Source organism: Drosophila suzukii, chromosome 2L, assembly GCF_043229965.1.
Source record: "Drosophila suzukii chromosome 2L, CBGP_Dsuzu_IsoJpt1.0, whole genome shotgun sequence".
Lineage (NCBI taxonomy): Eukaryota > Metazoa > Arthropoda > Insecta > Diptera > Drosophilidae > Drosophila > Drosophila suzukii.
In genome coordinates this window covers 10,366,301-10,380,456 of record NC_092080.1, presented here as the reverse complement: position 1 = coordinate 10,380,456, position 14,156 = coordinate 10,366,301, and the positions used below count along the sequence as shown (strand labels likewise).

Below are 14,156 nucleotides of genomic sequence, written 5' to 3'. Positions count from 1 at the left end.
ACGGACATCTAATAATCTTGTTTATTATTTAAATTCTCTAGACTTGTAATTTTATGGTGAGTCAACTCACTTCTGAAAACATTATGTTTATTACAGCCCTAAAATGTTTTAAAAGTATTTCTGTCAATGCCCCATAAAGTTTTAGTTCTGTAATTATTTTGTGTATAAATGTGTTCATGCATCATCGGGATTTTATGTATACCAAAATCTCTTGTGTGAAACTTTTGCCATTCGTTTGCCTTTATAGACCAATTTATTTATGATTATTACTTTGTTTACCACACACAGATTGAAATGAAATCCGTTCACTCCCTTTGACTTGATCTTTATAGTTATAGTTATAGTTATCGTTCTTGATATTGAGAGGAATGTCTCACAAATGGGCAGTTCCATTAAAAATGTGCATAAATGAAAAATAATGAGTGACAAAATGCCATTAACCAAAGAAGTCTTTACCCATTAAGTATACGACAAGATGGTTATGAATTTTATATGTAAGTAGATGGGTAGATTCGAATTCTATTAGTTAGTGGTTGGCAGGAAAAGTGAGGGTCTGATTTTCTGATGTGACAACGCGATACTTTTGTACGGTGTGTGCGTATCTAATGGATATATAATAGGATTTTGCAATTAGCTTCACACGGTGACTGGTGGATGGGTGGTTTGGTGGGTGGTTCGATGGTTCGGTGGTGCGGCGAAAGGCAACACACGTAACCGCAACGTTCACTTGGCTAATTAACCCAAAAACCAACTGCCATTTGCAGGCAAGGACAACTGGCGGCTGATGGGAATTTCGGGGGTGGGGCTACAGACCAGAAACCGGAACAGACACACTAAGTGATTTTTTCGGGGTTCTGTTTTCGTATCTAATGTTACTTTTATTTATTGAAATTAGTTTTGGCGTGTGGTTTTTGTGTTGAAATTCAATTAGTTATTTGTTGAACCGTTTCTGCCTTTCTGTTTCCGAGTTTGGTGGTAAAATTAGAGTCAATTCTAATAAACAAGTAGTTTAACGTATGTCCAGTTTTCCTTTTATCATTAAATAGCATCCAAAAACTTTTTAGAAGATTTGGTGACACCGAATTTTCCCGTTTTTAAAATAAAAATCTGTTAACTCCTTGACTTTTCTTCATTCCTGGTTCATCTTCGACTGCTGACATGTTGTGGCACATGCGTGAAATAAATTTCATTAATTTGAAAAAACAAACTTTTGCTTTCGCTGTTGGCCGGGTTTTCTTTCAACTTAACTGGAATCCTCCCTTCCTCTGGTGTCCATGTTGCCATTTGCTATATGTCACTGCAGAAATTCAATTAAATTTATTTCAACTTTTGCTGGCAGGCGGCAAAAACAAGCAGTGCCTTGAGGGTCCAGCTTTGACGATTATGTTTTGGCATGGCCCGTTGATGACGATGATGAAGTTGGTCCTGTTTCTGGATACTGGATGCTGGATTCTGGTCCTGCTGGTGGCATTGGTCCTGTGCGCTTTTGCTTTGACCCAAATGCCGTTCCACTTTGGAGGCGAAGTCGAAAGCCTTGTTTTTCCTCGCCTGGCCCGAATTTCCCTTGGCCTGGCCTTCATGGTATCAACGGGTTTTCCTTAGGCCGTCCGCTTTTCCAGCCGCCCATTTATTTGCCTCATTTTCAGTTGCAGTTGTAGGCATCGCCATTTTAATGCCTCGTTTGCTTAAGGATCCCCATCTGTATACCCATCCCCAACCTCCCTCATCCAAAGGCAGTTGCATTGACAGCATCTTATGGGTCACGTGCCGTGGCCAGAAACTTTAAATGGTGAAAAAGGGGACGGCCTGTGTCAACAGGATTGTTACATGATTCCTTTTCTGGCGTGGCCTGCGGATGAGCGATCGATTCGGAAAATTAATCGAACTGAAGGACTTTCTTTATGCGCAAGTTTTTACTTTTTATTCAAGGTTTTACTTTAGCGATTTAAAATTCAGTTCTGTTAACATCTTGATTTTCATTTATTTATTTTATAAAATATAATTTAGAACATTTCATGTTAATACTTAAACTTTAAATTATATGTTTTGGTACATGGCACATTATAAATTTTAGTTGTCTAAAGCTTACTTCCATTCTCGTTTTTAATGGAGTTGTTATTTTCGTTGGATCTGCAACTGGCAAAATTTGCTGCTTAAAAACAATTTTGCATTCGAATTACTGCAATGTTTTTTGTTTGGGCGTGGCTGATCTAATTACCGGCAGGGGCAGGCAGCTTAAGTGAATAAATAAAGCAAAATCAACAAAAGGGGAGCAAACACAGCACTAACTACTTATGACAAATGACAGTGAAAGTGCATTAAGCAGAAGTTGAACCAGAGACACAAACAGAAGTGACAGCAGTGCTGCGTCTGGCGCATTATTTTGGTTTTTTATTTTCCACCTACCGGCAGCCCTTAGTTTTATTTATCCGCTATAAGGGGATTTTGAGCTAGTGGGGAACACAACAAATTAATTAGCAAAAGTTGCTTTGCCAGGCTTGTGAGGTACACAGATCCAGAACGAAAAGTTCTGCACTTTAATGTAAGGTACATTTTTCTATGGGATACATATCACACATCCGTACCTTTATGGATTTCACTTACCGGCCCAGCAGATTGAATAGTTTTTATTGAAATATACATATTAAATAGGAATTGATTACAAAAGCAAAAAAGCTTTTATGCGTTGTTAAAAAAGATATCATGATATCATCATGATATAATAATATACTCAACGTTATTTATGATACAATCCAGAGTCCAGTTTCAAAGTCTTAACCATCAAGGGTGACATTCCCAAGGTTTGTTTCACTTTGTTATATTCTCGTCTAAATAAGATAATAGTAAGAATTACAAATATTTTTGCAGATTATTTGCTCAGACCTGCCATTTACCGTCTTTTAAAAATTGATCCGTTTTATTGATCTTATAAAGATATATAGATATATAGATAAATGTAATTTTATTGAAAGATATTTGCATTTAGGTTATATCCAATAAATCCTCTTCTAAGCATCTGTATAAAAATTAATTCTTGAAGATATATAGACATTTACTAAAATCAAATGTAATTTTACTGGAAGGTATTTGCTGTAACATCTTGATGCCCCTGCACACGTCGAGTGCGCATTGAAGTGCGCTCTTGTGATTGCGCATTCAAGTCTCTTGGCAGCGCTGGCAGAAGGGGACTCATTTCAATTTCAATGATGCAAAATGGCAAAAACCCATTGACCTACTCCATGGGTCGACTACAACTACAACGGCAACGAACAGCCTATTTCCACCTGCCTCAAAATAAACTTGCCGCCCTGAGAAAAGTGAAAAACTGCAAAGACAAACGTGAAACGACCGAGGAGGCCAACGGTGAAGAATGCAATGGAACGAAACTGGTTCGATGGCTTTGGGTGTACCATATATGGTACTTGAGCATGACATACGTGGTTGGTTCGTGCTCAAAAAGCTGAGACAGAATAGAAAGTCACTACGAATACACCTGAGCACACCCATACTTTTAGCCATTGTCAAGTTTCTGGCCAAGCAGTACAAAACATAAAAATCTATGTATAAAACAAAACGTGACTTTGTTTTTTTGCTGGGCCAGCAGGAAGAGTCCAAAGAATCGGAAAAAAGAATCTCTTCTACTTGAGGCCAAGAAGATGACGTTGATGGCCTTTCATTGCTGTGGGCTGTTTTGGACCCGATTTTCAATGTTTTTCTTGTTTCTTGTTGGATGTGTGTATATGCATTGTTCCTTTACTTTAAGTATATGTAGATATGTGTGTTTGTTTTCCACACGAACATGAAATACTTTTTGATAGCACAAAACTGGAATAGAATGTTGGTTTTGCTGGGTTTCATTGTTTAAAACCGAAATTTTGTTGTGCATGCCTGCTTATATATTTTCTAGAGAATTTTTGTGTTATGCATTTTGAGAATAGGATATGGCATTTAACTGTGTTCTGTGACATTTGTGGGTGTAGATTGTTGTATTTTAGGTTGAATTTAGCTTAGGAAATCTTGGTAAGTATTTGGTAACTAATATCTACGGGCGAGCATAGGGAAATTTAAATATTTGTTTATATTTTTGTGAGGTATTATATTAAATATTATCATAAGTATATATTTTAACTACTCTTTTATTAAGTTGTTGGTTGTTTTTTAAGTTTAATTCTGCTAAAGAAAATTTGGTAACTATTTGGTATCTTGTATCTACCGATGATCATAGAAAATTTGTAATATTTATTCCTATATTTAATAGGAATTAAAATTTTTCTTATTAACTTTATTAATAATTGGTTATCATTATACCCGTTACTCGTAGAGTAAAAGGGTATACTAGATTCGTCGGAAAGTATGTAACAGGCAGAAGGAAGCGTTTCCGACCCCACAAAGTATATATATTCTTGATCAGGATCACTAGCCGAGTCGATCTAGCCATGTCCGTCTGTCCGTCTGTCCGTCTGTCCGTCTGTCCGTCTGTCCGTCTGTCCGTATGAACGCTGAGATCTCGGAAACTATGAGAGTTACAATACTGGGATTAGGCACGCAGATTCCTGAGATTCCTGCGCAGCGCAAGTTTGTTTCAGCACAGTGCCACGCCCACTCTAACGTCCACAAACCGCCCAAAACTGTGGCTCCTACAGTTTTGATGCTAGAATAAAAATTTTAACTGAAATGTATTGTTCTCATCAATACCTATCGATTGACCCAAAAAAAAGTTTGCCACGCCCACTTTAACGCCCACAAACCGCGAAAACCTGTGACGCCCACAACTTTCATGCTAGATAAAAAATTTTAACTGAAATGTATTGGTCTCGTCGATACCTATCGATTGATCCAAAAAAAAATTTGCCACGCCCACTCTAACGCCCATAACGCTTAAATCTGTATACCGCCGGTAGGTGGCGCATTTTAATCTCGCTTTGCTGCTTGCATATCTCCATATAGCTGAGTAACGGGTATCTGATAGTCGAGGTACTCGACTATAGCGTTCTTCCTTGTTTTTATTATGACAACATTTTACGCATTTATTACCATTTTTATTTCATTAAGATTAACTCGTATCAGTTAACTCATTGCCACTCAACTTTCAACCTATAGTTGACCCTTACATAGTGTGGCTCCCATTTAATTATCATCACTTGACCCCAACCTCCCATCCCCACCATCATCATCACTTGGCCAGCTCTTTGTTGTTGCCAGCCAGACATCAGCATTATCCAATTTCAATCACTTTGTTGGCCACTTTATTTCGCTTCATTGTTTACGCTTTCATCGCTGCGGGCCACGAAGATGCGGGAAGTGCTGGGGAGCATCCGTTTATAATACAATTTTCATATAATTTAAATTCATTTTTGGCATCGCTCGAGCCATAAAACTTTGTCTGTGGCCCGCTCGACTGCAGTTGCACTTCCTTCCCATCGCAATCTGCTGTCTTTTTCAACAGCCCAACATCCCAACAGCCCAGCATCCCAACAACCCAACTTCCGGACCTCCCTCGTCGGCCATATAGCATATAAACATGCGCTTATTTGGTATCTAGATGGGATCCTTTCTTTGGTGTGGTGGCTCGCCGCCGGCTCAACATAATCAACATTGCGTATACGCAACATTGCTGCCGTTCGAGTTTCCTTGGCTTCACGTCCCTTTTGCCACCGTATTGATATTGCAGATAATGCCATAAAATTGTGCAAATATTTTTGGGAGTTATTATTCTGCAAGGTCTTTACTCTGGGCTCAACTTGACTTTGTCTTCTGGTCGTACTTTCTTTTTTTTATACTCGTTATATCAACGCTCAGACTTTGGGTCCTCCTGGTTTATTTTCAATTTGCTGTTGCTCCAGTCACATTCCCCCCAGCCCGCAACTTGTTTTATGAGCACTCGTTGTGCTGCTTTTGTTTTGCTTTTGACTTTCGCGTTTAGATTATAAATGTTTGGCAAATGTTTTCACAATAGTTGGCCGTTGGTCCTGTTGTTATCCCTCGACCCTTGGGAGTTTTCCCCTCACTTCCTTCCCAACCGTCTTCTGTAATGAGTTTTCCTGCTGTCTTGGGGGTTGCCCAAGTGATTTGGACTTTAGTCCGGTCCGGCCAACTGGTTGATTTACCTTTTTTGTTTTCGTAGCCAACTTTTTAGCAAATATTGAAGGAATATTCGTCCAAAGTACATTTTCTTTAATGATAATATTGGTTGAGTATTCTTGCCAGCCAGCCATTTATTGTTTAATGGGATATTTGTATGCATTTACGTAATGAGTTGGAAATAATTTATGCGCAATTTTAAATCGATTTTAATTGATTTTTAATCAGTCACGTGTCGTTGAATGGCTGTTAAATTGCGGGCTAATGGCTTTAAAAATATTTACCAATATCAGAGGAATGTGGTAATTGATAATATTAAATCCGTAAAGATGTTAAGACTTTATGACTTTATTTATAAATGACAAGGATTAAGTTCAAGACAAACCAATTTAATTTTAATTAATGACATTATTGTTTTTTTAAAGTATAAAATACCCGAACACAATAAATTTGAAAGCCTATTTTCTGAAAACGATGATTTTATGATTTTCCCTGACTCCTATAATTTAAAATACAAATATTTAAAAATAAAATACTTATTAAGGCTAAATACTAATATATATTTTCTTCACTTCTTGCAGGGTTCGCAACTGGGCCTTGAAGTTCGGCGTTGACTTGTGGGAGTTCGGACGTCAATTTACCAAAATGAACGAGATCAAAAGTGTAAGTAATTAGGTTGGCCATATGGCTAGACAAACAATAAATACACTATTCGATGGCTGTGATAATTTAGACATATGTATCTGATAATCCTGACATGTGGGTACGACCAATCGGCTGGGTTAATGGCTTCGATTGTCTGGCTGGGTTTTAGTCGAAACAAATACGCTTAAGCTCCTTGGCCACTTAGTTGAACTTATCGATAAGGAAGAATATATCGATAAAAGCTTTGAATGGCCCGGCTTAGTGGAAGCTTAACTAGCAAATGCGTCAATTTTTCGTGTTCTTCTTCGACGCTCTTATTTGGTTACTCGCTTGTTTGTTTGTTGGCCCTAATGCAATTTAAACACAAATAAGGCTAATTGGGGGGGTAAACCGTGGGTTAAGCGGGCTGATATAAGTATGTGCCTGGCTGCTATCTATGTTAATAAGCATGACTGTGTTTGGATTTGGTTGACTGCGTGGCCTGCGGTGAAAGATGGTGGCTTCCAAGTGGGTTTTCTTCCCCCCAACCGCCAGTCGCGTACTTTCGCGTTTAATCAGACGTGCATGAGTTGGTGGGCTGCTTTTATTGGCCGAGTGTGTACGTTGTGATGATGTGCGAGGGAATCACGCTTATGAGGATTTATCCACAAAAGGGACTGGGTTATGGGACTTTGTTCTATGTTCTACTTCAAAAAACGTTATTTTGAGACCAAATTTATGTTCTGTAAATATGAATAACTGTTTTTATTATCTATTAAAACAAAAATTATAGTAAAATATTTTTTAGGAACTAAATTCTGTTGTAAATTCTTAAAAACAGAAAAAAAAGTTATTTTGAGGCCAAATACATTTTCTGTAAATCTGAACAGCGGTTTTTTATTCCATTAAAACAACAAGTTTTATAAGAACTTGGGCATTACAAATATTAAAATACTTTTTAGGAAATAAATTCTTTTGGATATGCTTTAAAAACAGACTTATTTTACAAAAAGTTATTTACTTATATTTTTAAAAAGTACTGTCTGTTAAAAATAATATTTTATTTTTAATTACTTGATTGTTGCAATTATTTCAGAAATATTATATATTTAAAAATTAATAGAATTAATGAAAAAGATATGAAATTCATGTTATGAATAATATAACCAATTTTATTGTAATAAAAATAATGTCAAGGCATAATATTGATCATGATCATGAACATGGAATGATTTTGCTGAAAGCTCTTCGACCTCATAAAGGGTATAAATATCAGGGGAATTATACAGAGAAACAGGAATTGGGGAAAGACAGGGATGCTGAGGGGACGGTGGTACATGCGGAGGAAGCTACAGGATTCGGAGCCAGAAAGGCAGCTAAAATGCAAATAAATTTGCTGCTGTGACTGTCATTGAGTCTGTAATTGTCAAGTGCCTTGTTGCTGTTGCTTTGCTCTACGTGTATGTGTGTGTGTGTGTCATTGTTGTTGTGCTGGTGGTGGTGTATGTGTATGGGTGTTGCTGTCGCTGACAACGTTTGTTTGTGTTAATTTAAAGCGCACGTCCCTTACAACGACAAAAAAAAATGAAAACCTACGCCCAGATTGAATTAAATATCAAGTATACGCCGCGTTGTGCGTTTGGCGGAAATGCTCTGTGCCAGTCTCTTTGTGTGTGTGTGTGTGTTTATATACGCACACATATGTGCTTTATAAACATTATATCATACCATTTTGTGCGTGTGAAAGTTGATCTGTCCTTCCGTCGACGTGTTTCTTTGTTTGTGTGCTGTTAGTGGTTATGCGAGTGCAGCCCTTGTTAACGCCTTTCACTTTGGCATCAACCTTTCGATGGTTTGGCCAATAAATTGTGTGTATTATAAAATTAATGACATGCCACCCTTAAAAAAAGAGAGTTTGCGGGGGTGTTTCGGTACTTTAACTATGTGCTTAAAAAAGAAACCAAGCGAATTTATAAACTCCTGCTTGGTATCAAATATAAATAAGAACCCAGTTTGTTTTGGTACTTAAAACTTGTCCTTAAAAACAGCAAACGAATTTATAAACTCCTGCTTGATATCAAATAATAAAGATAATACGTTTATTTAAAGATATAATTTAAAAAAAGGATTGTAAAATATATCTTTTCTATTCAAAGAACTCAGTATTTTATTTTTAAGAAAAACTTGATGTAGCACAGTATTGATAGTATATATTAGACCGCATTTAAAATAATTAAACTCATGTACTTATAAACATTGAGCAGATCATTATTTATTTGATTAGATAAACATATTTATAAGAATTAAATTAATTACTGTCAGAAATAGTCATAGGACTTAGCATCTGGTCAAGAATCCAAGACTTGAATTCAAAAACGTCTGTGTAAGTGGCGGGAACGTTTTTCTGATTACAGCCCACGCCCCAGTTGACAATGCCAATTTGCTCGAATCTGGTTGGATCCTCGGCCATTGGGCAGAAAAGTGCTCCTCCGCCATCGCCGGTGCAGGCATCCTTGCCCTCCTCGCCACCAGCACAAATGAGACCCGAAGGTAGGTTGAAGGCTTTGCCCAACCTGGTTTGTCGCAATTGATCCTGGCAGATGTCCCTGGGCACTATTGGTAAATCGATTTTTTTGAGGATCCTTGTGTTGTGCTTATCCTTGAATTCTTTTTTACCCCAACCAGCCACCATACAGCGAGTGGAGGTGAAAGATCTTTTTTCTGTGGGCAGGCAGATTGTATTTATCCGTTGCGTTATTTGGAACTCGTTCTCCAGAAAGAGAAGTGCCAGGTTATTGGCTCCTCTTTTAAGATCAAATAACGGATGTATTACGATTTTCCTCACATTATGCTCTTCAAATGGATAGTTTTCTAAAGCATTTCCATAATCCCATTCACCCGCGCTGACGGAAAGATCTGCTGCCAACTTATTATATATCCAATGAGCGGTCGTGAGCACAACATCTGGGGCAATTAAAGATCCACCACTAAGGAATCCTTTTTGATGAAGCACAGCTACTGTCCACGGAAATTCACCAGGTGCTGCTTGACCATCAGTAATGTTAAAGTCCAATTCCAGAGGTATTAAACTGCCTTCACCGCATTTCGGCTGTTCATCTGCAAAATCGATTTCCTAAAAATGATAAAGATTGAGAGTGACCGTAATTAAAAGATTATAGGAGCGATTTCAAACACAAACAGATATATACGACATTTGCCGACACACTTTTCGACTTATTTAATAAGTCAGAAAATTTATATTTAATTCTTATTTAGGCTTTTTTAGACACTTACATTTTCAATACTTTGATTGTTCTCAGCTTGTTCAGCCGCGCCAAGTAAAATAAGGACGGATAGAAAAATTAATAAAGTCCAGACCGGGAACATGATTCCGCTCCGAGATTTAATTCTAATTGCGGAGACCTTTTCGCTACACGTTCTAATTATATATATGCGTTATCAAAAAAGCTTTATTTTGATAGTGGGATCAGTTATTGTTTGAGTATTTATTTAAAAAACATAAAAAGCAAGATTAAAAAATACGGTGGCAATCGTAAGCTTTTAAAAGCTTGAAGAAAGAATTATTTAAAAAAAATTATTTTAAAAACCAATCTAAGAAAGAGCTTTTAATATACATTTTGCATAATATTTAATATTTACATTTTTAGAATAATATAATTATATTACAATATTTAAATCTTAATGAAAACAGCATAAATTCCTTAACATAGTTATATTGAATTGGTTTTTTTCGCTGACACATTTTTTTTCTCCCGTTATCCTTCGAAAAATGTTTAGCAAAATAAGAAAAGGGGAAAAAAATTAAAAAGGAAAGCGGACAATGTTGTGGGTGTGGCCCGCCCCCCGTTTGGCTACACTCATTTATTCGCTTTTCTCCTGTTGTTTTGCTGTAGCTGCTATTTTTTTGCTATTTTGGGTAGCTGTTTTTTCCGTTTGGCATTTTAAAGTAGCATAATAAAATGTAAAACAAATGCAGCGCACACGTTCAGTTATGCGAAAGGCGTCGCAGGACAACAGGAACACCAAGGACAACAACAACCCGAAGACAAAATGGCTGCCACGAATGAGGAGCAGAGAGAGAGAGAGCGAGAGGAAACGGAAGGAGAAGAGAATGGACACGGAGTGCTAGAGTGTGAGTGTGTTCGTGTATGCCTGTGTGTGTGTGTGGAATGCCTGTGCGTGGCGCATATTCATTTATTTTATTTTCCGTATGCTTCTGGCTCGAAAGCGTTTAGCGCTGACTAGCTAAAAAAGTATCCATCTAAGCCATGAAATATGTTCTTCAGACAGATAAAACCTACAACAGGATTCTAAGGACCAGGCGAAGATTTAATGCCCTCTCTTTCAAAAATAATGTAGTTCATCGAAACAGATCAGACGATCGAAAGAATTACATCAGGGGCTGAGCCTCAAATGAAATATTGAGTGGTTTATTTGCACTGCATGGTCAAAGGATAAAGAAAATATTACTTCAGAAAATATCTCATATATTATGAAATAGCAAGAGAAATGTGATAATAAGAAATCACAATATTATTGCATCATTCTAAGAAATAAGCTTTGTTTCACAAAGTATATAGTGAGTTGTGATTACAAAAGATGGCAAGGTTGGTGACTCATTGTGGAAATTTATTCTATGCTCTTTATCAGCAATACCGAGACGGCATTTGATTTTAAAGGTTTCTAAAGAACTTAGAAAATTCGTAGGAAGTCGTCGTATGTTTGCTCCGGAAGGAAAAACAACATATCAGCTAAAAAGTCTTTTAGACAACAAGAGACGTATTTTCATAAGACTTATTAGCTATTTAAAAGTTAGAACAGAAATAATATTTAGGACCAAGAAGGGGTGAGAGTAATCAAAAAAATGGTCGACACGATATATATATGTATAAAGTTCCATATTTTGAACTTAAAAGTATCTGTTCGATTTTTGCCATTTAATCTTAACCCAAAAATAAAAAAGAGTTGAGAGCCGCCTTATAAAAGAAACAAATGGCGGCATATTTCTGTGACAGATATGAAAGGGTCTTATCGACAACATGGAAACGGAAAATGGACAAAATGACAGGAGTTCTTATTGTGAGCTCTGCGTGTGTGTGTTGCCATTATGGCAAATGATGATGTGCAGCTAACGGTGCTGCTGATCATTGTCGAACATCTGGGCACTCACTTGCAGTGAAATATGGGTCAAATTCAAGCAGAAATTACCTACTCGCTTTGCAGGCAAATAAATTTAAGCGTGCTCTCATTTTGCACGTAATACAAAACTTTTTAACAGCGGAATATATAAGAAAACAGAACTGGCGCGTGCTGTCGTTTTTCTTCAGCGTCCAGCCTTCGCTTTCCCTCACAGTTTTCCATTTTCCCTCCTCTATTTCATTTTCCCAGTCGTCTCCCACTGTAAGTGGCATGCAAATTATTGTTTTCTGCCTCTGCCAGCTTATTCTGGTTCTTCTACTTGGCATTCTCCTCGCTGCTTATTGAAGGTAAAAGTAAACCATTTGTAAGTCGAGTTCACGTTCATTGGAGAAAAGACTTAATATTTAAAGTATTTCAAGATTTTTACTTAGCAAACTAAAGATGGTCACCATGTATTAAAAAGAAGGTTTAAAAATCAAATTGTCTTTGAAGCTTGATGATTTTTTAGACATATATTTTGAAAGCTTCTTAATGAAAGCATTTAAAATATGTAACACAATATTTCTAAATTAGTTCCTCAATTGGTCACCATGTATTAAAAAGAAGGGTTAAAAATCAAATTGTCTTTGAAGCTTGATGATTTTTTAGACATATATTTTGAAAGCTTCTTAATGAAAGCATTTAAAATATGTAACACAATATTTCTAAATTAGTTCCTCAATTTTAAAACACATATTTTAAAGATGTATTTTTATTATAAAAATTCTAGTATAATTTTAGGTGTTAATATAAGGATGCGGCATAAAAATCCTAGTAAAATTTAAGGTGTTAATATTAGGATTTGGTTCGGAAATTAAAACTTAATCCCTAGCCATGTTTGTGGTTTTTGCATCCGCATTGTGCTCGCTGTCTAGGCAATTATAATTTTTCGTGTGCAGGGTCTGCCGCCCGAAATGCAGATTGCTGGCAAGTGGTTGCCCACTCCGGCGATACCAACTACCCATCACCAGGCGACTGCAACTCCCACGCGGCGATTCTGCTCCATTTCCCGGGTCTGGTGACAAATAGAAAGGCCTTGTTAAGGACCTTGTGGCTGGAATCGGGCTAAACTTTGGGGGGCGGGTCTTGAAGGGAGTCGGTTTTGTGTGTTTGGCTAACTAAGTGTGTGGCGAACAGTGTTGCGGACTGCAAAGAGACTAATCGTAAATCAAGGAGACGACTTGGGGGCCAGGGAATCCAAATCCCTCGGCCCAACTCCTTCATGGGGCTACTCTCCACTGGCTTTTGTGTGGTCCAAAATGCATTCGTGCCGCAGACCCACACAGTCCTTGATCCTCTCCATGCATATAAATATAGGGATGTATGTTTGTATGTATATACCCGTATATATAGCCAGGACTTGTCTATGCAAATATTTAAGTCTGTCGTTGTCGTTTGGTGGCGAAAATGCGAGCATGACATACAGCTGCCGGCAAACAAATGTTAAGTGGGGCGGAGACTTCTCGGGACTGGTCCTTAATGAAAGTATAAAGCAAATTAAATATTTAATTTCATCAAATCCTCGAGGGGTTTGTCCATTAAATGGACGTTGCAAGTGCCAGGTAGGATGACTCAACTCCCAGAAGATTATTTGCTTAATTAAGTGCAGAATAATTAAATGGTGGTCTGCAAACACTCTTCAAGATTGGTCACTTTTCAAGTGTTCTGTTTTTTGTTTTCCCTTTGTGATCAGTGCTAGTTTTCAGTGTTAGTTTTTAGGATTGATATAAAAGAATTCTTGAATATACCCCCTTTTTCCGAGTTAGTCAACCCTGGCCCTTCAAACTATTTTTCCACTCGACAGCAAAGGACCTTAATAACGCAATTATAACTGCTGGAATGAACTAACTTTTTACCTAGCAATTAAAAATACAGAAAAGCATGCTAATTAAAACTTTAATCCAGCTTTCGCGGAAAAAATGAAGCTTATCCATTAGAAGGAGAGAAATCAACAAAATATGACAGTAGCAATAAAAGCAGAAACTAAAAAGTTTAATATTGCAAAAAATGGGAGGGGAAAACTAAAAAAAAATGGTGCTGTACTAAGGAATTAGCAAAGGAAATCTCTGCTTCAGTGAACAGGGAAACATGCGCGTTGATGCGAGACATTGTTGCTCGCTTTTCCAAAAGGGATGGGGCCTCGAAGATTCGCTGGGGGATGGGAACTGGAGTAGAAGGGTGACAGCGACATCTTCATTAAAATCTAATTAGCGCGTTTCCAGACCAAGCCACAAAATGCCAAACCAGACCAA

At 37.4% G+C, this 14,156-nt stretch overlaps 2 protein-coding genes across 3 annotated transcripts in view; one reads left to right on the top strand and one right to left on the bottom strand.

Moving 5' to 3' along the window:
• The window catches only part of stol (voltage-dependent calcium channel subunit stolid), a 45,061-nt gene that overhangs the window by 5,665 nt on the left and 25,240 nt on the right, over positions 1-14,156 (top strand). For both annotated transcript variants that reach the window (XM_017082652.4, XM_017082644.4), the window contains exon 3: positions 6,663-6,744. In XM_017082652.4, coding sequence (XP_016938141.3) covers positions 6,663-6,744 — 82 coding nt within the window. The remainder of the gene's footprint in view (positions 1-6,662; positions 6,745-14,156) is intronic.
• On the bottom strand, positions 8,953-10,153 carry LOC108016076 (phenoloxidase-activating factor 2). Its single transcript, XM_017082673.4, has 2 exons — positions 10,000-10,153; positions 8,953-9,838 (listed from the first exon to the last, which is right to left on the bottom strand). Exons 1-2 carry the CDS (start codon positions 10,090-10,092, stop codon positions 9,014-9,016), a joined length of 918 nt encoding a protein of 305 aa, XP_016938162.3. The 5' UTR covers positions 10,093-10,153; the 3' UTR covers positions 8,953-9,013.